Genomic DNA, 25,902 nt, shown 5'->3' with positions numbered 1-25,902 from the left:
ACATGCCCGTCAATCATACATAAGCAAGACAATATCCATAAGCCAATCATCTTCTGCCTAATGTAACCACACTGTGAGGAAACTCTAAATATTGCTGTAATGGCGGAAAGCAATCTCGAAGGGTCTTTGGCCCTTACTGAGTCAGGGGTTTCATGCCCTGAAGCCCCTGACTCTGGGTTTCCCAGCCGGGCAGTTTGGCAATGCCAATCAAAAGTGCTGAGGATGTGGTTTCACCCCATCCTGCAGGCGCTCCTGTCAGGCCTTGAGGAAGGTGGATATTTCAAGCACTTCTGAGCTGCTCGTAGCTGCTAGCTGTGACTGAAAGTTATTCCAACACCCTATGGCTTTCCTAGGATCATGATGTCTGTGAACTTCCCTTGAGGTTAGCCCCAAATAGGCCCAGCTGGTGCTCTGGGCCTCTGAACACATTCTCATCTCAAGGGAAAAGGATCAGGTGGATCACAGGTGTTTTTCAAGTTGAAAAATCCAGGCATCTCAGCTGATGGTAAGGCCCTCTAACTAGTTTGGAGCCAATATAAGGGCTTGTCAATTAATTCTTCTCTGTTGTTCCTGGGAAAACATCTCCTCCCTCCTGGGGATCTCTTTTCCTGTGTGTGTATCCCTCCAATTAAATACTATCATCTCTTTTTAATTCTCAGTAGTTTCAGCTCTTCTTCCAAGTTCAGGATACTGAGGCATCATGTTTTGATTTTGGCATTGACCACATTTGTACAATCCCTTAGTGTTTTGGAGAGAAACCTGAGCTCACTGTGATGTAATTTAGGAGTTTGAAAAGCAACACACTAAGCAGAATTTCATTGTGTCAAAGACACATCAAGGAATGAACTGGTTCTATGTGAGACTGTTCTGAACTCTAGAACTTATCACTGATGAGGAATATCTGAACAGATGTGATTTCCCCAAGTTCAAGAGCTAAATGCAGTCTTGGTTTAATGGAATATTTGTTATTTTGCTTCTGTTTTTATTAGAGAAGATAACTGTCGATCAATTTTGTTCACTGTAGAGCCAGTTTTGATCATGTCCCCTGAAAAGGAAGATCAGCATTTTGGAAGAATAACAGTGGTCAGTTTAACTTTGATCCATTCATAGACGTTATAATTTTCATTTTTTCCTTCTGTGTACAATACTTTATCCCATATGTTTCTTAGAATGAATGTTATTTCAGAGTCTTATTCCATAAGATCTGGGCAAAGATCATTAATTTCTCTCTCTTTCCATTAATCTTCATGAAAACAATATTAACCATTGAGCTAGTTTAATTTGGTGGTTAGCGTGGAGTTGGCAATGTGCTCAGGCTTGTGGGTAAACTAAAAACTCTACCTACTCCATCCGCAGCTTCACACCCCTGCTAACCGCAGACAAGTCACCAATATTTTCTAAAATTAGAACATGGCCTCCTAGAGAAAGTTACTTTTTGGGGTATCTCAATTCAGCTCTTTCACTTTTTTCATCTATTTCTATTTCCTCAGTTTCCAAAAGCTTTATTAATAATACTAGTGATGTTGTTTGGCATGCTGTTATAAACCCAACAGTTGACATGAAACAAATTGAAGCATTGGAGCAACGATGTATTCATTTCCACATGGAAGAAAATCATAGGCTTCCAACTCCACAAAGTTGAGTGTGCAACTTTCAGCAAATGAGCCCCAAATAAAAAGTCTTCCCATTTGTGTTGAAGGCCATGTTATAGCACAACAATAGTGTCCACACGTAGCATTATTCCCAAAAGAGATTCAGGGTGTGCTGCACAGCTGGATTGGCTCTGAGTCATCTTGATATATGACCATGGCTGCAGAGACAGTGAGAAACCACTAAGAGGCAGTGCACATGGACAGATCAATCTGATCTCATCCACTCTTCCCTCCAAAGTGAGTACAGGATTAAAGACATTACTCAGAAGTTTCTATTGCATTCCTTGGCCTGGGCATCTGAGATACCTACAACTGCTGTGCCTGTAGCTGAGTGGGAGAGCACCCTTAGGGCTGCTTCTTCCCATGCCAGAGGACAATGGCTGCACTCCAGCTTGTCCTAACCAGGGAAAGATGAATCTGCTGGAAACAGCTCTTCCCGTGACCCTACATGTTGAGGTCTTCTGCCACCAGGATGTTCCTGGACCTTCCTGTTAGGATTGGAGCTATGTAGCTTCTAGGTGATACTAACAAACAGGTCACAGGCCTGAAAGCACCATTTGTGGCATGTCTGGGTATTGCAACTACTCAAGAGGAGACTTATCTGCAGCCTCAGAACCACAGAACACAGATATGGACTGTGTATCCCACTGGTCTCATTTTGTCAGCTGCCCAGAGAAGGTGTTCTTAGCTTAGAAGAACACACATAATTACAAAACTAGAAAATTTGCTGCTTGGAATGTGGTCCATGAGCCACCACATCATCACAGAAATGCAGAATCCCAGGTCCCACCCCTGAGCCAAATAAGTTGCATACACTGAAAGTTTAAGGAGTCCTAAGCCAGCCCATCTCCTCATTAATCAAAACTGCTCTTCAATCATCCCTGTTATATGTGGCTTATCTAAACTTCTTACAGTTAGATTCCAATTTAATACTGTAATCTATGGACTCTAGGTCCTATATAACATCTGGATGGGAATTTCTCATTTGATAAATATTTGAATTATTTTATTAATAATTTTAGAAAAAAATTGTGTTCCGTCACTAAGCATGATTCATTTAAAACACAGAATATGTCCCTTATGTTTTGGGACTTTTGAGAAGCAGGAGGCAGTGTTACTTGTAGGATCCTGAGGGTTGCAATGAGATAAATGGAACAACTGAGGCCAAAAACATTTGTGCATTTAGACGGTATTTGATGGTGTAGAGTCTATGTTTTTCCTGAATAGGAGCCTGAAAAGCTAGACTATATTACTGTTTGACAGTTGATAAGAAAAAAGCAATAAGCAAAGATAGGCATCAGGAAATCAAAGGGCGAGGACAATATACCACAACAGACAACCCCTTTGATGCTTTGCTACACTGACATCCGTTTCCCCCAAAAAATATGGTGTAGTCCTTCTGGCTTCAAAGATAAGTTTTAATTGTATAACTTCAACCACATAGAAGGTGTCGATTATTACCCAGGATATGAAAGAAAAATGGAGACAGACTTTCCTGACAGCATTTTACCTGAGAAGCTGAAGTGCCACTTCAGGGACATCTGGTTTACCTGGGCCATCAGTCCCCCAAGGGAGGGAAAAAGGAGGGGCACAGAGTGAGTAGCTGCCACCACACCTGCCCTCGATGTACCTGGTTCATTTCTTAATTTTAGAGCAATTTTTATTACTCGAGTAATACATAGTAACTATAGGTAACTATAGAAAATTCAGAAAATACAAATTGACAAAGATAAACACTCACCCAGAAACAATCATTATTCATGATTTGGTGACTGCCTTAATAGATTTTTTTTCTGAGTATCTATATACCCATAGATAGATTTATCATTACCCAGACTGGCATTACGTGCATTTTATAGTCTAACTTCCTCACCAGCTATACTACAAGCATCCTTACCTGTCAGGAAACTGACTTGTACAGCAGTGTGTGTGTGTAGTATTGTGTGTCTGCAATGTGCAGTATTCACCGGTGCCCTAGTGTAGGTCATATGGGTTCTAGTCACTCTTTCACTATTACAAAACTCTATTGCCAAGAACATCTTTGCACTGAGTCTTTGTGAACATCCTGCATTGTGAAGATAAACTCCTACAAGTGAAATTGCTGGGATACAAAGATATGCAGTTTGTAAAGCTTCTGATATTTTCCCAAAGTGCCATTTTACTCTCCCATTGATTTATTAACAAGCTAGGGTCTCATAAAAATTGTGGTTTAATGTACAAAAAGGATGTATGTGTGTGTACATGTGTGTATATAGACATGTGTGTATCTCATATATATCATTTATGTATTTATATAATATACTATATATGTGTGTGTGTGTGTGTGTGTGTGTATGCATATATACAATGCTATATACAATGGACAGAATTGCTCCTTTGTGGAATATTATGAACAGGGAGACTCTCAGGCTTTGGAGATCATCAGGTTGATGTCTTTTCATTTCTCTCTCTGACAGTGTGGTATTCACTTCACTCCCAGTCCCACCTCAGGCAATAGTAATGGCTATCGCAAAACCATCATTGCTCTGCACAGGCTTTATGGGAAGTGTTTCCACCCCAGAAGTTTTTATCTTTATTCAGTATCTATACTGCTGTCTTTAATGTCTGATGGGATAATAAGTTGGAAGTATTTGGGGAATATTATGCAAAAAGACAGATCATAACCACCGAGGGCCTCCAATACTCAGAATGGACTAATAATGCTAAGAGAAACCCATCGGTCTCCTTCTACCTTTCTTTTCTCTTTCTGCATATTTATTAAACTGCTATTTTGGACAACACAATGGGTATGGAAGGGAAGGAATGTTCTGTTTTCACTCCCTCTCTTATTTTTATCTCACACTAACATCTTCTGACATTATTATGGGCTCATAAAGGTAGTGAGGTTGAGCTGTTCAACCTGTGTTTGGAAGACTGGTTTTCCCTTTTTGTAGCAAGAATAGTCACAAGAAGCCTTTGCTTTGTCTGTTATGGGGAGAATTGGGCTTTCTATGTGATTCCATAGTTCATCTGCAATTTGCCTCAGTCTGGAGCATCGTGAGGCTGAAATGTGTGAGGTCAGAGATCACCTGGACTGGATTCCAAGGTCTATAAGATGACATGTTTAAGCTGTCACCATCAGTTGGTGTCTCCAAAAGCCTCGCTCTTGCAATAAAGAGCCTTGCCATTCCAGCTGTTTCGTCTGCTGTGAGTTCAAAGAAATAACTTCAGAAACTTGAAAACTGGGTTTATCTTTCCCATTGCCCCCTGAAGCAGTGGACAGTCATGTCTCTATAAGTGGAGGGTCACAGGGAGTAGAAAACTTCCCAGGAGAAGGGAAAGCTCGTGAACTATCTCTACATATCAAACTGTAACATGTGGAACTTACATTGGTATTTCTCTTTAATCTGTCCTATGAGAATGCCTTGCCCTCTCAGATAGTAAACTGCTCAAGGACAAGGTCAGGGTGTGTCTCCTACTACTTTGTGGTCCTTGGAACCTTTAGCAGGCTTGGACACCTTAGGACTGAGACAGCTGAGATATAAAGGTCGGAGCCCCAGAGTGGGAGCCGGGAGATGGTCCTTGTGTTTCCACACGGGCTGTTGGCTAAATGGCCAACTTGGGCAAGTTACCTGACTTCCCCTGTAAACCAGGGACCTGAGTGAAAAGTCTCACTTTTAATTTTCTAGTCATGTGCAGTAAGCTTGCTCTTCAAATGGGCCCCAAAGTCCATATTTCCTAAGGAAACTTAGAAACAAGGATAGAAACACACACACTGCTGTACCAATCAGTTTCCTGACAGGTAAAGATCATCTTCAAATTGGCAAAGCATTTGAATATTCCACTGAATTTTAGGCCAAAAAAGTGAGTTCCCAAGTTCCATTTCCTACATTCCTAGTTTAATCCTGGGCGAAGCCAGTGCCAGATTTCATTATTGACTTTTCTGCTCTAGCATCCAGGATATATCTTATTAGCAGAGGCATAATGTCTTTTCTTAGAACAGATGTGATAGGTAATCATTGTTTGGTCTGATTTCTCAACATCCTGCCAGAATAAATTCCTTTTTAAAATAAATCTTCATTAATTTAATTGGTAGGACCCTCCGTCTACCTCTAGAGGAAGACCCAGAGGCCTGGAATTCCCTGATGAGCAAATCCTTGGGAGAGGATTTGGCTAACCTCCTCTTCTTTTGTCTCTTGTTTTGTTTGGGTGGATTTGCCATATTTCTTAAAGCAAAATGAATATTAATTTCAGTCCTGTTATTTCCAAGCCCACTGTGCTACCTCCACATCTACAGGACTGTGTTGAGATCTGGACTTTCTCAGGATGACTCTGCTTACCAAAGACATTGACGAGCACAGAGTGGTTTAGAAAGAATTAAGACCCCTGAGCAGAAGAAAGGATCTGTGTAAAATGCCATGGTTTTCTCAGGCCTTTCAAACCCTTGAATTTTTTATACAAACAGGGTCTTAGCACGTCATTCAGCACAGGTCCTTGGTGTGTCTCAGACTTGTGCCACCATCTCAGAAACCTTCAAAATCATCATAGTCCTAAGGACTTGCACAAATATGCTAGATCTGTTGAAGGGTTTCTAGCTGAATTTATTACAGGCTCATTACATATGAACCTCCTGGTCCTCTCACAGAATTGATGTCAAACCACATCAGAATTTTAAAAAGTGTCTTTGTCATGTCTTTCTGGTTGGTCTCTGGCTTTTACTACCCCTTCCTCCTCCATCAGGAGCATATGTTTCAGGAATAGGGCCCTGATTGAAGCTTAGACACACCTTGAAAGTGAAATGGGTGGTCCTCTTGCAAGTGGAAGAAAACACAGGTCTCTTTAGTTATCTGCCTTCTCTCTATATTTATTTCTGAATAGTGTCCTGGTTTGGGAATGTGAATCAACAGGGGTTGTTGCTTCTGCAACAGATGAGAAAAATTGAGAGCAGTCAAATAGCTGAAGTTATGGCAAAGCATCTACTTACAAAAGTTTAAAAGGGCCCAAGCATCAGAAAGATCCCATAGTGTCTCTTCTGCCAAATGGAAATCCAGATTTTGGCTTAACCATTTCAGCCAATGTTCGATTTGTCAGGTAAGCAAAAGATCTGGAAATTCAGACCAAGGAAGGAAAATCTTGTTACATGTTATAAACTCAGTGTATATCCCCTGTATGCCACCTCAGTGCCACCACATTCCACAGTTCCTAACACTGCTTCTGACCCTGCTGGGTCTGGCATCGGGACCAGCCTTACCACTTTGATTGACAGCCCAAAGTTGCAGGCTGATCTCCAACCTTGTCAAATTATAAAACTACTGAAAATAAGAAAACCTGAGATTTTTTTAATCTTAAATCTTGGTAGGATATGGAAATGCCTATCATTTTCTCATTAGTTCAGAGGTTCAAAGAACTGGCTTTAAAAAAAAGAAATGAAAAAAGCAATGAAGGCAGGGTACTCATTGCATTCCAGACAAATAGACTCTCCCAGGAAGGAATTTGGAAGCCCCTTCCCAAGGGCATTTATTTATGGAATTCTGGCTTCTTGGAGGGCCAGGATGGGGTGGTCCTCTGGAGCCTTTCCCTGATGTCTTCTGACATGATCTTGATTCACAGGGCCAGCCTGCACCCTGGACATATCTTGGTTGTGTGTCTGACACTCCACCATTACCTCCATCACCTCCCTTGGGTTTTCTGCCACCAGGGCTTGTGGGTTGGTTGGCAGGCCAGTATCCAAGCTATTCATTGACACAGAGTGGGGCTTTAGAAATGCAAATAGAGAGTTTATTCACCCTTATGCGTATGAGGTTACAGGGCCTCAATCCAGGATCTAGGGCCGGCTTCCCTAAACCAGGCGGCCCATAGAAACTGGACATGCCCTTGTGCAGTCTGGCATCTTTCTGGGGCTCATGTGGCACCGAGGTGTTAAGCAGTATTTTGGGCACTAGAAAGATGTGTGGTGATCTATTCAGTAAAGGATAAATGGTTATGGCTGCTGCCTTAGAAACGTCTCCTTATAATCACATTGAACATGCATTTGCTTAGTGAAGTGTCTATAGCCACCCAGTTTCATCTTATATATTTATTTGTTTATTGTCTGTCTCCCCCACTAGATTATAAGCTCTACGAAGGCAGAGACTTTTTTATTTTCCATTGCATCCCATAGTGCCTAGAGCATGATATGTGCTCAATAAACATTCCTTGATTAAATAAATTATTGCAACTGATTTGCAAAGTGTCAGTGACAATCTGGGTTAAGATGACAGCAATATCAATAGTTGCTTAAAAATTCTAGAAAGGTAGTTGAACTTGTCATATCCCGATTCAAGTGCAGGTAATCCCATCGGAATGAGAGACCTTGACCTTCAAGTGGACATGCCTGCTCTCAGGCCACAGGTGCTTTAGGGACAAACCAGTTTGCCAGTTCTAGCAGGTGGACCAGTCTGGGAGGCACCAGATGGTGGGGGACAGTGCGGGCGAGGCTTCTGAGAGGTCCTGGGCTGCAGAGGGTGGTGGTGTGGGGCCCTGGTGCAGGCAGCACAGAGGTTACCAAGTGGCAGTCTGCCATCCAGAAGGGCCTTGGTCCCCTGCCCCCTCCTCCATAACACTCAAGTGTAGGATTTCCACCTAAGCGACACGGTCCTTCTCTTCACTGCAGGATCACCCACCCAAATTGGCTGAAGGAGCAGAACCAGAGGGGCAGAGCCTCAGCAAAGCAAGCTAAGGTTTGGAGAAAAAAAAAAACAGGTTAATTTTAAGGATGGTGGGCTTGTAAGGTGACAGAGCATGACGCAGGGGTCACGGAGACATTTAGAGTTCAGACAGATCTGGGGTTAGGGCAGCCCTATCTCTAGCCAAATGGCCTTGAGCAAGTTAGTTTACATTTCAGCTACAAATTGGAGAGACAATACCTCTGTCCTATCATTGTTTCAAAGATTGAGATAAATATATATGAAGCATCTAAGACAGTGCCTGGCAGATAGTAAGCATTTAATAAATGTTTGATATTGTCTACACTTTTTTTTTTCCCCTGCTGCTAAATTTAAGTGGCAAGAGGATATGTACAGGAAAGGAGAAAAACGTGACAAATACCCAGGCTGTCTGTGCACTTTCTGCCTCATAGAAGGCATGACCTTGCTCTGCTTTCCTTCAAATTATTTCGGTTTTACATTAGCAAAGGAAACACTACGTGTCAATCACACGAGAGGCTTCCTCCTCACTTCTGGAAAACGCACTCATTTGAAAGCCTGGTTGATACCCTGTGACTGGCTCCCATGCTCTAGCCAGCCGTGGGCAGGGCCTGCCTGCTGCCAGTCCCTGTCTGCTTTTTCCCAGACTGAACAGGTGCTCTCTGAGGTCTTTGGAGAAGACAGGTAATAGATATGATAAAGGCAGAGCGCATCCCATGGATGTGTTGCCTCAGCTTCTCTAGGGAGGCCTAGAGGCTTTTCATGACAATTAATTATTCACATTTTCTCTCCTTCCCCTCAAATACTTGGTTTCCCATTCAGCTCCACACAGGCAGATTTCCCTGGGGCGTGTGTAACCCTAGCACCCGATGACAGTTCGGGGCTGCTTCCCATGGTTCTTTGAGTCTGTGTTTCAGGGTCACATGCAGTGGCCTGAGCATATGAATGCACTGCGCATTCTCCTTCGCTCTCCTGGGGCAGGATTTTGGCCCCTTCCAACTCCCTGATTCATGCAGTGCAGAGGGGACTGGTTCTTGCTTCTCCTTGCCTGCTTGCTCTTGGCTGCAGCCAGAGCTGCTGGGCACACTGGGGCCTGATGGAATGCCTCGCAGCCCGGCTCCCGTGCGAGGCCGGGCATCCTGCCCTTTTTCAGAGCTGTAAGCACTCACTCACCCAGGCAGGCCTCACCATGGCCTTTGTTACTGCTCTCCGGGAAACCTTTGTGTGACTGCTAGAGGTGGCACAAGGCTGAGCGCCCTGACAACTCTGTTTGGGAGACTCAGATGCCACCTCCCCCAGGGCCTCTCCACGCCCCAGGCCTCTCCCTCCCCTGGCGGAGGGCTTTCTCAGGGTCAGTGTTCTGCTTTTCTTTCACCAGGGCGCCCACTGTGCTGGGGGCCTGTTTGAGCTGCCCACAGGGCAGCGCTGAGATAAAAAGACCTGGGCCTGTGCCAGCAGGGAGGCAGCTTCTGGCCCCAGAGACCAAGGAACAGAAGAAAGAGATGTAAATGAGCGTCCAAGACATGAAGCTATTGGCTGGTGGCCAGGAAAGCAGCCAATAGAAGGAGGTGGGAGAGTCACGAAGAGGGGTAAGGGCAAGGGGGTAGCAGTGTGGCCAGACTGAGTGAGAGTGGCAGCTGGTCATTCTGCTGAGAAATGGATTCAGCAGAGAGAAGGGGGCCCTGGAACCCACGGATCTCGATGCTGCAGAGAGTGTACAGCTATTTCTTACTTCTGTGTGTCCTTGGCAAGTGACTTCACTTTGTGCTTCCATTTCCTGCTCTTTAAAATGGGGACAGTAATAACACCCCCTTCCAGGGTTTTTGCAAGGATTAAAAAAGCTCATGTGTGTAGAACACCAGGAAAGGATGCATGTTAGCAATCGGGTCACCTGGGTCCCTGGCTGCATGCACACCCACCCCGTGGCTGGGTCAGGATCTTACAGGGACCACCTGATGCTCCCACAACTTGTTTTCCTTCACTCCATGTACCTTTTGTTTTGTTTTTCCCCTCATGGAACTCATCTGTAATTTGCTCAGGCAAATTTCTTCACCTTCAGATTGCTCAAAGCCTTTCTGTCCTTTTCCATGTACATTCATTGAAGTTTACCAAAGATGGGTCTCCAGTACTGGGAGTTCAGGGCATCATGGAAGAGGGAGATCTACACGTCACTGATGGTGACACCTTCTCCCTTTAATGGAGTGACTGACTGGAGGAAATTTCATTGGTTTGCCTGGTCACTACTTTGCTTCCACTGCACTTCTGCTGATGGTGGTGTTAACGTCCAACGAAATGGAAAGAAGCCAGGCAGGCAGAAAGAGCAAGCAAGATCCCTGAGTTCTGATCGTTCTCCAAGTATTGCGATGAATTTTCATGATTCGCGTTAATATGGGGGCACACAGTTCCCAGATAACTGTATAAAAACAAGGATATGGTCTAAAGGTAACAGATCCTTCCTTAAATTCAACCCACCACCTCAGCAATGCAAAGGTCTGATTGCCAAAAGGACATCCCTCCTGGAAGTGATCCACACATCTCAAGCCCAGTGGCCAAAATGGGACTCTTCATTCCTGTGCTTCTGCCTCTGTTTCCTCTATCAGTTAAACATCACATCAGATCACTTACTCAGCCAGAAACACCACAGGACACTCCTCTCCTCCTCTTCCCGCATATCCCTCCCCGTGCCTGGGGGCTCCTGGACCTGTCACCATGTGCTTCCTAAATAGTCCATGACTCCGTGCCTCTTCTATTTAGCCACTGATTCTGTCAGCATCCATAAATATGCCGTGCAACATCCACTCCCACTCAGGTTCATAGCTTGGAACAAGTCATTTGCTTTGCCCCCTGCACCTAGAGTCAGAGAATCTAGACCAGAATGAGCCAGATGGCTCCTCCTTTGTCTCTGGCATCTGAGAGTCATGGGATCAAGACTGGGCTCAGCTAGGGTGACAGCTCCATGTGCGTCTCATCCTCCTCCTGGCACTAGCAGGCCAATCCGAGCATGTTCTTGTGGAAACAGCAGAAGCACAGGAGGTCAGCCAAAACACGTCACGACTCACTTTCTCTGCCAAACCTAAGCAAGTCATCTAATCCCAGGTCAAAGAGTGGGGAGTACATGTCACATTATTTAGTAGGAGGAACTATAAAGTTACATGACTAAGAGTGAGCATACAGGTAGGTCACAAAGCTCAGGCCAGTTATGCAGCCTGTGGCCAGGTGTTTGTTATCCTTTGTGTGTACTCTTTGCTGACCCCTTAGCTCTTTATTTTACCTATAGTTAGCCTCCTCCCTGACTTGATCCTGACACCCTCGTGTTGAAACCTTCCGTCACCCACCCAACTGAGCTGACACCCCGTACAACTTGGCTCCAGCTCAGTTTTCCAGTGGCATCTGTTGCCATGTTTCAGAACGACTCGCCACCCCCTTCCAAATGTGCTTGTTTTTTTGTACCTTCATTCCCAATCTCCCTCTTCCCACAGGAATCTCTCCCACATTTGAGGTTATTATAAGTGAGATGCCGTTTACTCTTCAAGATCCAGTTCACATGGTGCCTCCTCTAGGAAGCCTTCTCGGGAGTCCTGGAGAGAAAGAGTTGCTCTTTCCTCTCTCAGAATCACATCATCATGCTTAATTCTTCCCCAGAGAGAGGGAAGGAGAAAGGGGGACAGTTTAATTAATTCCCCTGCCATTTTAGTCTGTGATTATGGAAAACGGGGACCACTTTAGTCATCTTTAGGTTCCAGAAGCCTCTCAGCTCCCAAAAGCCTCTTATAGAGGGATGAGGGCTTGGTTTTCTGAGTGGGAGAGTTTAGTCTATTATATGCAGCCCTGCAGCAAGCTGGGTACTTCATCTGGTGTTCAACCAAAGAAATGTCAGCACATCTGGCTATGTTGTCTTGTTGTAGATCGGTACCACCCAAAACTTTATTGGAAATTCAGGGGATTTTCAGTGGTAGTATTGTCTTTAGGTAATCCTTATCTGGCATTGATTTCAGAATCTGACTTATACTCCAAGAAGTTATTCTATTGCATTCCTTATAGGCATGTTTCAGAGTGAATTTCCATTTTTTATGTCTGTTTCCCACCTAAATGAACTTCTGAAGTTCTTACCTGCAGTTTATGGTTCTTTTCAAGTGCTGCTGCCTGGGGTTGTGCAGGTTATGCACTATACAATTCTAAGGTAGTATGTTTGTGCCAGAGTCTACATAAACACACTCCCAGCTGGCCCTCAGTGGTGCCAGCGTCCTTGTGTCCCTAGGGCCTTGTACATATCGATTGCTCAAGAAACGTGTGACTGAGTGAATGAGAGTGAAGGCAACAACAAAATGAACTGTGTTTTAGTGAGATATTTAACAGGTGAAAATTCAAGCATATTTGATCCAACAAAATCAAAGCCTTGTTATTGCAGGTGCACATGGGTGAAATGGACTCGGTGCCACTCAGAATATCTTGTTTACCTAACACACACACACACACACACACACACGTTAAAAAAAAACAACTTTGATCCTGTGAATGGATTGAGATTTACAGTTCATACTAGCACATCACACTTAGCAGACATTACTGACCACTGGTCACTCTCTGCCTAACATCCCTAGTAGACTTTGTGAGGTTCATGGGTAAAGACAGCTAGGTAACAGATAATCACAATTGGCCTAAAGAGATCTTCATTGCTGTTAGATTTGATCAAAAAAATTATATGAATTTGTGTAAAATTTATAAAAATAGGCAAATAAGAGTATCTTTTGAAAGAGCAAACCTTTTCCAGGTATAATTATCCGAGTTAGGGATGTCCCACTATGGCCAGCACATAGGACACCCCATGGGAATGTGTCACCAAGTTGCACAGTCATCTTCACAGCTGCATTGGATGCTTCTAGGTGTTCTGACAGAGGACTGAAGGAGGTAGCTGACCCATTCAGAATGTACAGGCCACTAGGGGGACATGGCCCAACAAGAGTCCCCAAAGACAGCCTGACCTGGGCACTACTAGACTCCTCATGTCCCCCACCCCTAACCACTGCTCCAGTGAGCTCTGACAGAGAGCAAGGACACTGCACTTGTCCCCTGTCATCAATTAGAGTGTTCTCCAGAAAGGCAAGCACATTTTCCTCTTCTGTATTCCCTGTGCCTTGCTCAGTGCCAGGCATATAGGAAGAAGCACTAAATAACTAATAAGTGATTGAGCAAAAAAGAAAAAATTCATCATACCAGAGGGCTGCTGTGGTACTAGAAATGTCTAGTTAGCTTTTCCATCACACACACACACACACACACACACACACACACACAAATGCTATAGAGGAGGAAAAGTTTATTGGGGGCTCCATTGCTCAGGGCCCAAGGTGAGGCAGCACATCATGGGGAATGACCCAGCAGAGGAAAGTTGCTTGGCTCATATCAGGGTCAGAAAGCAGAGATAGGGTGGGGAAAGGGGTCACAGGGAATCTGCACCCTTCCAGGACATCCCCCAGTGATCCACCTATCCCCCAGTCACACCCCACCTGCCTATAGTTACCACCCAGTCCATTCAAACTAGGGTGGTCAGGTTAGGTTACAGCTCTCACAGTCCAATCATTTCACCTCTGAATATTCCTGCATTAACACAGGAGTATTGGAGCTCTCCTTATCCAAACCATAATCATTTGCAGGGTAAGGCATCACAGTTATTTTAGGCAGTACCAAATGGCCTGCAGATGATGGTGACACAGCATCTTCTCTTTGGGCTCGTTATCCCTTTCAAATCAACAGAGCCTTAACTATTCACCCAAGCTGATGACGTGGGGGACCCCAAAGTTTCCTTAAGACTCTCCACTTGGACACCATTCCTAGCAACAGCCCCTTCCTCTCTGGATGCTAGGATGCTGTCATAGGTTTTTGCATGCTAGCTTGGGGTCAGAAAGTCATCTATCATAGATTCAGTTGAGTTGGAATTTAGCTTCTCTTCCTGCCAAGGTGGCGCATGTTGTCACCCTGCACCCGAAGGGAGTAATCGTTCTCATTCATTCTTGTATCTGTGCTCCCAGGTGAGCTTTCCGTGGAAGAGGCGCAGGACCCTTTCCTGGTTAGCATACACATCATCGCAGACCCCGGGGAATCCCAGCCGATGCAGGAGGCCATCGACAAGGTCTTGGCATGGATCCACCCTGACCTTCCCCTGTTCCGGGTGTCTGAGAGGCGGGCTGGGCGTCGGCGGAGGAAGCCCCCGAAGGGGGTGCAACCAGCGCTGGCGGTGGTGCTGTTCCTGCAAGAGGAATACGGTGAGGAGCAAATCTTGCAGCTCCACCGCATACTGCAGCGGCCACCCTGGCGCCACCACCACACAGAGCGCGTGCAGGGCAGATTCCTGCCCTACCTGCCCTGCAGCCAGGACTTCTTCACGCTGGCCCCCGGGACCCCTCTGTGGGCCATCCGACCTGTGCACTACGGCAAGGAGATCGTGCGCTTCACCATCTACTGTCGCCATGACAGCTACGCTGACAGCCTCCAGTTGTACGAGCTGATCCTGCGCCGGAGCCCCAGCCAGAGGAAAGCGGACTTCTGCATCTTCCCCATCTTCTCCAATCTGGATGTAGACATCCAGTTCTCCCTGAAAAGACTGCCCTGTGACCAGAACCCGGTGCCCACCGACTCCTCTCTGCTGGAGTTCCGAGTCAAGGACATAGGCGAGCTGGTCCCTCTCCTGCCCAACCCCTGCAGCCCAATCAGTGAGGGTCGCTGGCAGACCGAGGACCACGACGGCAACAAGATCCTTCTGCAGGTACCTGGGGAGCTCTGTCTGTCTGTCTGTCTGTCTGTCTAGGGAAACTGTGAAGCAAATCAGTTTGCCAGAAACCCTGTCCCTGTTAAAGAGCCAGCAGTTAGAGACAAAGAGAAATCAGTGGCCTTGTCTGCCCCAGACCATATCACCATGTCTGCATACAAAAGAGGAGGATGAGGGCCTCTTCTCTGTGGCTGTTTTCATTCTGCTGCAGTGGCACAGGCCTCAGTAAACCTAGGCACCTCCTCCTTTGCCCTCCCCCCCATTGAGCACCCACTAACTGCCCCTGGCCCCAGGGGATGTCACAAGAGGCTCTAACCTGGGGAACTTGCTATGAAAGGTTCCTGGCTCTATTCCTTCACACGTGGGGAGTTTGTACCGTGTAATCTTCACTCTGAAAAAGGAACTTCAGGAAAGCTCGTGTGTTGGAAAATTGTGAAGTATGTGTCGTTGCCTGGAGAAGACATCTGTTCCCTTCCTCTGTCACCTCCCCTACATTCTCCCCTCCCACCCTCCAATGCTGGCTTAGGTTGTTAAAATTCGTGGTCCTGTGAAAACATGACTTCCTTCTCAACATTGAAGGTGTAAGAGATGCCTTTGGAGTTTCTGCATTCACTCAGCCAGGGAAGGGTTGAGCAAACACATTTTTTAATTTGTTGTAATCAGTTACACACCACAGTAGAATGCATTTATGCACTTTGATATATCATACATAGATGGGATATAATTTCTTATTTTTCTGAATCATATTGGTGCCAATACCATGCCATTTTTGTTACTATAGCTCTGTGGTATCTCTGGTATTGTGATGCCTCCTGCTTCACTTTTCTTGCTAAGGATTGCTTTAGCTATTCTTGGTCTCTTATTTTGAGTGAATGTTTTAAGGACAGGAGACTGACCCAGTTCTTCCATGGCCAACACCTTGGTGGCATTACTGGCTGCCTTTCTCCTCTCATCCTTTCAGTAGGTATCCCAAATTCACTAGAAATAATTGATTATATTCAATAATGCCTAGAAATTGAAGAACTTCCTATACCTAGCCTTACCTCATGAGCTCTTTCCAATTCAGGCCCTTCTTGAATTAATAGGTAAGGCAGTTCCGATCCATAGCACTTTGTTTCTCTGAAAAACCTCAACCTCTGTCATCCCAGTCTTCATGTTTCTCTACCTGAAAAGAGAATGCTCATAGCCACTTGGGGGACATTGCCTCCAGAGGTGCAGGTGCAGGTAGTAGAATCACAGGTGGTTTCACAGTAAGCCCCAGAACTGTACTCCTCATATGATGAGATGAAATGAGAATTTGGCACCTGTCAGAAGACTGGTCCAAAATGCAGCCAAGGCAAATTGCTCAGGCCAGAAAGGTCACTTTGACCAAGCATGGTGGCATATAATCATAGTCCCAGCTAATCAGGAGGCTGAGGCAGAAGAATCACTTGAGCCCAGGAGATCAAGGCCATCCCAGGCAACCTGGCAAGATTCTGCCTTTAAAAAAAAAAAGTCACTTTGAGATGTTTACCTTTTATAGGAATCAGATAATTTTCAGATTTCCTCTTGAAGAAACTAAGTAACGTTGCTTTATTATTGAGTAAACTGATTTGTACCATTGGGTCTCTAATCCCCTTTGAAATGTGAGAAAATTTTTCATCTGCACTCACAGACTGCCAATTCTTTATGCAAAATATAATACAGTAGCACCAAGTAAAAGCTAATGAGATGCAAAGGATTATGTTTATACGAAAAGACCAAAATGAATGTGATTATTTCTGAAGTGATTTCTTCCTTTTTGTAGTAATGAGAGGGTTTTTTTCTCTTGATCCTTCTAATAACATAAATGAAAGAACAAAGTATGAAAGCATGGCCTGGACTTAACTGAAAGGAAACAATGAAAGAATATTTCAAAGAAGATCTATGCATTTAAATAGCTATAAAATCTATACATGTGCAGGCTTTTGAAGTTAGGGGGTCATTCAGAGAGTAAGAAAAAGGATTTGTATCTTGGGACTCAAGACTGCAGACCTTTGTTCAAAGTAGTAGTATGTTGAGTGGTAGTATGTCAAATTAACATGGACAGAAATGACAAATGGCCCCTTCACAATTCTTGATAATAACCATTAGAATAGGATTGCTGTTCATTTGCATGTTTACAGAGAGCAGCCTTCTATTTCACCATGGGATATACACATATCCATTTCCTTAAGTTAGTTTTCAAAGTAAAAAATTTATATTTCAGTCTTCAGCAAAGTCAAGATATTTAGGTCATGGGGTAGAATACCTTTTGATCCACATTTTCTTTAGCATTCTATGTTCCCTAAGTCCATGTTCAATTATAATGTTTAACATAAAAATTTTGCTCAATTGGATGCAGTTATACACTGAAAAAAGAAATCTCAAGTGAATTTTTCCTTGCCTTGTTAAAAATCTAGATTATATTTTACTTTCTCCCCCTGCTGCATTGACTTACATTCCATATACCAGAGACTTCGTCCTCCCCTTTTAATTGTTGCAAAAGAGAAAAGCTGAGATTTTTTTTTTTTTTTTTGGAAGCCATTCAGCCTCTTCTGAGAATTAGGAGATGTCTTTTACTAGGATCAGATAAGAAAGGGAGAAAACTGTTCTTCTGAAACTCACCTCTCCTTCCTTCTTGGCATTGGTCTTCCTTCTTGCCTGGTCCAGAGGGAAGATGGGGAGGGCTTGGCCTCATCACTTGCATGATATCCAAATTTGCATGGATGCTCGAAGATATTAAACCACAGCTATGTGGAGTCAATGGCTGTAATGGATCTTTCCACCTCCCATCCAACTGAACCAATGTTGTACTGTGAAGCCAATACGTTCTCTTTCTAGGTTTTTATTTTCTTTTGATTGAAGACTACAAGTAAGACACATACTGAGAAGTGCACAAGTCATAAACATACAGCTCAATGAATTTTCACAAACCAAATATTTTTACAGGCAGCACAAAGTTAAAGAAAAAGAACAGAGATTAAAACTGAAGAAAAGATCTCTTTCCCTACTCCTAGGCCTCCCTCCCCTTGAATGAACATGTTACTGCTCTCTAAAGTACAAAAGGGAGAGGTAGAAGTATCTAATTTTAAAAAATAGCTTGGGAATATCTTATCCTTTTTTGTGCATTTGTTAATAGATCTCACACTTTAAAAGCGATTTAATATGGCTGATAAAAATATATACTACACAAAAAGATTAATAAAAATGAATACAGAAGAACTTTAAGTAAAGGGTAAGTGTCAATAGGAAAATAAGATAAAGCCAGTGTGATATCCAAAATGCATGTCATTTCCTATATACTTTCTAGAGTCATGCCCTTCGTTGGTAGCCACCAGCCACATGTGGCTGCTGGAATTTAAATTTTAAGTTAAATTTAAAATGCCATTTCTTAGTCACACTAGATACATTTCAAGTGCTCAGCGGCCACATGTGTCTAATGGCTACCACGTTAAATAGTGCAGATACAGAAAATTTCCAACACGGCAGAAAGTTCTGTTTGAGAGTGTTGTTCCTGGGTCCAAATGTGATTGGAGTTTTCTGCAACAAAAGCAAGATGGAAAATCATCACTGATGTGATGCAGAGTCTATAGGGGAGAAAAAAAAACAACCCTTTTAAATGTACAAGCATCCTTGGTTCTGGGTTCTGGAAGTAAAGCCCCCCTATTTTTTCATGTCCACAGTGGTGCTGACAGCCTGTCCTCAACTGCTCCCCTAGAATCACCATAACAGGGGCTCACAAAGCTCTTATATGTGGTGTCCCAGTGCAGGCCAGGCCTGTTGGTTAAGGTAATTCATAAAAGCCGCTGCACAGAGGGAGCCTGGGCTAAACAAGGTGGTCCTTGTCTATGGCTCCTGGTAGTTTTGCCAAGTCCCAGAGGGAGGAATGCACCTTCAGATAATCCCCCAAAGCTTGTTTCCATGCTAGTAAGTAACAGTTAGTTTGCCTTTCTGTTCTCAACCAAGTGCCTGAAGAACACCTGTCCCTTGAAGGTAAAGGACAGTCAGATGTACTGCAACTCATTCAAGCTGCATTGTGCACTGTCATCATCTGAAAAGACTGACAAGGACACAACCCAAATGGAAATCCACTTGATGCCATAAGAGTACATGAGCAGGGCCAGAGTTTTCCTTAAGAAGCAATTCCAGGGAACTGAAGACTATTATGCTAAGTGAATTTAGCCAATCCCAAAAAACCAAAGGCTGAATGTTTTCTCTGATATGTAGATGTTAATTCACAATAAGGGGTATAGGGACGATTAGGGGAGAATAGAAATACTTTGGATTAGACAAAGAGAGATGAAGGGAAGGGATGGGGAATGGGAACAGGAAAGATAGCAGAATGAATTGGACATTACTATCCTATGTGCATGTATGAATACACAACCAATGTAATTCTACATCATGTATAACCAGAAGAACAAGAAGTTGTACTCCATACATGTATAATATGTCAAAATACATTCAACTACCATGGATAACTAATTAGAACAAATAAAAAAAAGAAGCAATTCCAGGTCTATTCAGGCATATAGACAAAAATACAGCTGAGGACCCAAGGCTGAAGCCCATAGTGAGAACAAGTCTGCAATTTTAGGCTAGAAAATCTTGAAAGCAGGTTTTTTAGTTAAGCAAGGTAATGAATAATGGGGCCTAAGTTCTACGGACTACTTCTATAGATGACAGTCACTGCTGTTCTCCTTTGCCAAGTCCCAGAGGGAGGACTGCACCTTCAGATAATCCCAAAGCTTTTTCTCTGAGTTCTCCTAAGGCCAAAGGAGAAGTGGCCTTCAACAGAAGGTTTCAAGTAAGGTTGAAAAGGGACAATGACTTGACACCAGGACTTATTACCAATTGAAATGAGCTCCTATGTAGAGCCATGGGACTGTCTCTAAGATCTAGAAGAGAGTTCCTAAGATCTCATCCACATCAGCTGGTTTACTCTTCTTTATGCACCAAGGCAATTGACTGGCCAATCCATCCTGGAATGTTGGGGACACCAAGTCTATGAGACAGATGCCACTGAGGATGTGATGCAAGGCTGAAGCAGACTCTAGAGATTTATTCTTTTAATTTTTAATCATGGTAAAACACACACACACACATACAATTACAGTGGTAAGTACCGTCGACCACTGTAATTATTTTTAAGTGTGCGGTGCCACGCAATCAACGCGTCACACTGTTGTACAACCATCACCGCCTGCATCTCCAGAATATTTTCATCTCAGGAAATCCAAAGTCTGTACCCATTAACCACTCTATCTCCCCACCTTTCCCTGGCAACCACCATTCTGTTTTTCTGACTTGATGATTTTGACTCATCAAAACTGTGACTAAAATACCTGGCAAGAACAACTTAGAGGAAGAAACGTTTATTCGGGGCTCACAACTTCAGAAGTTCAGTCTGTGGTTGGCCAACTCTATTCTGGGCCCAAGGGAAAGGCAGAACACCATGGTAGAAGGGTGCAGTGGAGGAAGCTGTCAGTTCATGGCAGCCAGGAACAGGAAGTAGAGAGAACGAGGAAGAGAGGGGGCCAGGAACAGACACAGTTTCCAAGGCTACCATCCCCATGACCCACATCCTCCAGTGGTACCTCACCTGCCTACGGTTACCACCCAATAGTCCATTCAGCTATCAAAGGATGAATCCATGTCTGAACTTTGTTGTATTAGGGATCATACTTTCAAAATATGTTATTTCGGGGGGCACACTCCTGATCCAAACCATAACGACTCTCTGGATACCTCAAATAAGTGAAATCATATTTGTCTTTTGGTGACTGCCTTATTTCACCTTTGAGGATATTTAGCATTATGTCCTCAAAGTTCATCTGTGTCAGAATTCCCTTCCTTTTTAAGGTTCAATAGTATTACATTATATGCACATGTCACATTTTTGTTTACTCATCCATCAATGGACGCTTGGGTTGCTTCCAACTATAGGCTATTGTGAATAATGCCATTGTGAACATAGTGTGCCAATATCTCTGTGAGTCCCTGCTTTTACTTCTCTGGGGTATACCAGAAGTGGAATGGTTCTTCATTTTTGGAGGATCTGCCATCCTGTTTCTCATAGTAGTCGCACCATTTTACACTCCCACCAACATTGCACAAAGGTCAGGCTTGTGTTTCAGAAAATAGGGAAAGATTTGCTCTTAGTCAAAGCACATGGTTTTCTGCACTAGAAGGTGACAGTGGGTGGAAAGACTAGCGTGAACACTCAAGTGAGGTTTCTTGTATTCCGCTTCACTCTGAGCACTCTGGGTCTAGACAGGTTATATGCATCATCACAAAAGGCACATCAGATCCTGGCTCTATTATGGTAAGACTTTCCAGGAGCTTCATGGGGGCCCTGCCATGGGTCTTCACCCAGGCCTAAGGCTTTCCATCAGCTAGCTGATCACTGCTTACCTTCGTGGCTTCATTCATCTCCTCTCACTCCTTCCTCCTGGGCCTGCTTTCTGCAGTAGTTCCAGTGCAGTTAAGATCATGATGGTTATGGAACTGAAATGAGCAAAACATGGGGAAAGAATTTAGAGTAAGACTGTTAAGAATAGGACTTAGGACTGTTAAGAATTTACTGCTATCGTCGTCGTCATCAACAACATCACCATCATCAGAGCCTCTAAGCCACTTGTCCCAGGCCTCAGAGTTAATTGTGGCCCAGTAAGAATTCAAATACACAGAGACATCTCCACCATTGGTGAATTCAGTGGCTGCCTAGGGCTCCCAACATCAGGGGCCTTTCTCCAGACCACAAAAAGTGCCTTCCCATCTGAGATAAGAATTTGAGATGTTTGATTGGCACCTATGAACACATGCCCATTTTGGTCACATACTTGGGATTTATAACATTCTTAGAAAGTTATCACAAATTACTTTCAAATGGTTCAGCAGAAAAATCATACATAGATTCATATTCTCCTCTGTCTACATATAGATAAATGATAATGTATATGTACATGTGTAGGTTGAAATAAGAGAAAATAGCTGGGCATGATGGCACATGCTTGTAATTCCAGGGAATTGGGAGACTGAGGCAAGAGGGTGGCAAGTCCAAGGCCAGCCTCGGCAACTTAGCAAGGCTCTGTCTCAAAATTAAAAAATAATAATAATAAAATAAAAAAGGCTAGGGGGAATGGAGTTGTGGCTCAGTAGTAGACTGCTTGCCTAGCACATGCAAGACCCTGGGTTCAATCCTCAGCACCACATAAAAATAAATAAGTAAAATAAAGATATTGTGTCCAACTACAACTAAAAATTAAATAATAAATAAATAAAAGGGCCAGGGATATAGTTCAGTGGTAAAGCACCCTTGGGTTCAATCCCTAATACCAATAAATAAATAAACATAAGACAAAATAATTTTATATAGATGGTAGGTATAGGGATGTTTCTTGCTTTGTTCTTTCAAAGCAAGATATTTGAAAAGTTTTGTAATAAACATTGGAGAAAGGAGCAAATATTTTCGGAATGTAGTTTTGGGAACCTTCTGACTATGGAGCCCACTGACTAGACATTGCCAGATTTTTATTAGTATTTATAAAAGCTATCATATGCTGGGTAAAATAGAAAAGAAACAATTTTTCTGCACTCCTAAGATAAATACCTAAAGCTGTACTTTTCAGAACCAGGTGTCTACCTGTCCATCCCCAAAGCCAATTCAGTGATGCTGTAAGAATGCATGAACAGGTGTTGGTTTGTGGCAGAACTTGACAACTAAATTTTAGAAAGTGACAAGGCCCCTTATGAGCCACATAGAGCAGTGGCTTGCTAATAACAAGCTGCAAATTTATAGCAACTGTAAAAATGTCTATAAGTGGGAGCAGAAGTGGCAAGGGCAAAAATATTGAGCATGTCACTCTAAAAGACAATGCCACCTACTTTTTTTTTTTTTTTGGGGGGGGGGACTGCCCCTTTTGTGGCTATGTGCCTTGTCCTGGACTCACACAGGGCCCTGGCTGCAGCCATGCACGCTGCCCACATACTGACTTGGGAACAAGAAAAGTCCTGCCACAGCATCTGCTACTGTAATTAATCCTTATGGCAGCTGCTGGCATCCCACAGACCTGTAATATTTAGGTCATGAGGAATTTATATCATGCCTAAATTTAACCAATTCTTCACTCAGCCAGTGTACAGAGTGCCTGCTCTGTGCCAGGCACTCTAAGCTCAGAATACAGCCCACACAGAAGTTCCTGCCCTAGTGAAATTATATCCTCAAAGGAGGAAGCAGATAATAAACAAGAGACATAACCAAAACCATGTAATGTTGGGAGGTGCTTGGGGGGGGGAATGGGTTCAAATTGCATTCTAAAATATGCAGGTGAAGCTGATCTATTGATCAAAACACTTTATTAAGCCATCAAACCTAAGAATTTTTAGTTACTTTAATCAAGTGAGAATTGTCCTCATACAGGTTGAGATTCCCTGATAACACAAGCCAGAAACTTCTGCAAACATGTAGATTAACCTCCTTTGGAGGAAAGTCCTTATTAATATTTATCTTCACTACTTTTGCATATAATATATGGATATGTTACATGTTATTTTGAAATTCCAAAATGTAGGTCCTTTTGGTCTTATCCTAGTGTATTGTTTATCTGAAATATTTGTTGCAGGAATTTGCAAATAGATTTTTATTCCTTCTACCACCAAAAAGAAGAGTCAGTTCCTGAAATTGAGAAACAAAGAAAATACCTTGAACTGCAAGGGCTAAGTTCACATGCCTACATTCGGCCATTGGCCTGTTCGTTTCCTATAGGTTTCTGAGCAATTAGATTTCACTGGTTTCTTGTGGCATAGCTTTCATAGAAATAAGATTTTTTTAAGTGTTCTTCTCTTCTGATTCAAAAGATACGAGTATAATGTAAATGATCAACATAATTTAGCTATTTATGAGAAACAGCTACTGTTGAACCATCTAAACCATAGTCTGAGTATAAGGGAGAAGTTACCTTTCTCTTAACATTCAGCACTGAACAGCTCCATATTGTGGCCAACCAAGGTGTCCCCTTCCCAGCAGTCCTCGGTAAGAGTACTCTTCCCTGTTCCTGGAGGTACAGCCAAAATGCCATATTGGAATGACTAATCCTACCTCCCTGGCTGCAGTTGATGTGCCCAGACTATATGTGCACCTGATGTCAATTTGGTATTTGGGAACTGATATTAAGGAAAGAAAAGTTGTTCTCCCTCCTGATGGCTGAAGCTCCAACATGTAATCGGGAATGGTCTGCAGCTGTGGTTTCCATCAAGAAGGGAAAACCGTTCTGTCCTGAGAGAGAGGGACAGCACTGACCTGCAGAGAGAAAGCCAGAAAAGAGAAGGAATGTAACTCATGCATCTGAGCCTTTAGCTCCACTTATCCTGTGGTCTGGTTGCAATTCTGCAGCATGGGTGTCTCCTCAGTATTGATGTAAATTTAATTTAATGTAAATTAAATCTCCCTTCTTAAAGGTGTGTGTTGAGGTCCTGTCTTTGATAACCACTAGAGTAGTATACTTGGTCTGAGTGGACAGAATCCAATGCTGATCGCCATCCTTTATCTCTTAAGAAAGGATAATGAAATCAGCTGAAGAAATAATAAGCAGGTTAGGAAAAAGTTTTCAGGGCTTGGTCATTATTAAATAAACAGTTTTATAACTTTCTCCTAGTGTTATAATAGAAAGGTCTTTAATCTCCTTTTCACCACAGGAAACTGGGTTAAGTCAGAACTAATCATTTTTCTGTTAGACCCAGCTGCAGGCTGCTGCTGTGCTGTTGGTGTGACCACCTTCCCCTGTGTGTCTGATCAGGAGGGAGAGTCCAGTTGGCTCAGCCCAGTATTTAACTGCTCTCCCTTAGTCAGGTCCATCCTTGACTTGGTCACTTAGGTGGCAGGAGCAGAATGGGTGGCATAAACATGTGAAACTAGGACTTAAGGAGGAAGCCGACTCTTTGGAGACTCGTGGACCTGTTCGTGGTCCCAGAGGACATCATGTTGCAGGGCCATAGAAACCAGTAAAGGAAATTGCTAAGATCCCCTTAAGTCTAAGGGGGTTATGAGCAGCTGTATTGTCTCCTTCCTAATCCTGCTTCTCCTTCCAGTTGCCCTGCTGCTTTGGGGTCCCTTCTTTAGTACCATATTTGGGTGGGACATTTCAAATAGCTGGGCCTTCCAGGTTCAACCCCATCCTTCCCTTACAGTAACCCAAGAACACCTGGTTATCAGAGGACTGCAGAGGCAGAAAAGTCTTCAGAGAAATGTAGAATCCAACTGAATCCTCCTCCAAATGTTAAGTATCTTAGAGAAAAACATGGAGAGCCAAAATGAGCCACAATCTGAGAGAGGGTTGCAGAAGTCTATCAGTAGAGAGAAATTAGATAACAATTAAAGTCCAGGGCGATAGGCCCAGGGAACAATCCCTTTAAGTTGTGGAATCCTTGTTATAGCAACCTTAACAGAGGACTCTCCTTGTCTCTCCTTGTTTGAACATATCCCACCCAAAATCACTGTCCAAGTGAAATTTAGTCAGCTCAAAAAGCAACCCCAAACTGTTTGGAATGATATAATTGTCTCCTGGGTGGACACTTTTCTAATAGGTTAAAAAAAAAATTAGTTCATGTTTGATTTTTTAAAAAACGTGTTGTTTTAGAGAAGTTGACCTCTTGGGAGAAAAGTTCAACCTTGTTTTTCCAATTTCAAATGTAGTTTAGAATTGACTTAGATTTGTACTTTTAAGTTAAGGAATATAAGAGCTAGAAGAGGGATTTTAGTCAATTTGTAACACTGAAATATTTAAGAGGATTTAATGGCCACTTGCTTATATGTTTAATTGAT

General features: G+C 43.3%; 1 protein-coding gene across 1 annotated transcript in view; it reads left to right on the top strand.

The window, feature by feature from the left end:
* Positions 1-25,902, top strand: part of FAM124A (family with sequence similarity 124 member A) — a 55,727-nt gene that overhangs the window by 14,878 nt on the left and 14,947 nt on the right. The window contains exon 3 of the mRNA XM_081296018.1: positions 14,344-15,077. Coding sequence (XP_081152144.1) covers positions 14,344-15,077 — 734 coding nt within the window. The remainder of the gene's footprint in view (positions 1-14,343; positions 15,078-25,902) is intronic.

This window comes from Spermophilus citellus (assembly GCF_964194105.1).
Source record: "Spermophilus citellus genome assembly, chromosome: 1".
Lineage (NCBI taxonomy): Eukaryota > Metazoa > Chordata > Mammalia > Rodentia > Sciuridae > Spermophilus > Spermophilus citellus.
The sequence above is the reverse complement of the archived record's forward strand: the minus strand, read 5'-3'. Positions and strand labels throughout refer to the sequence as shown.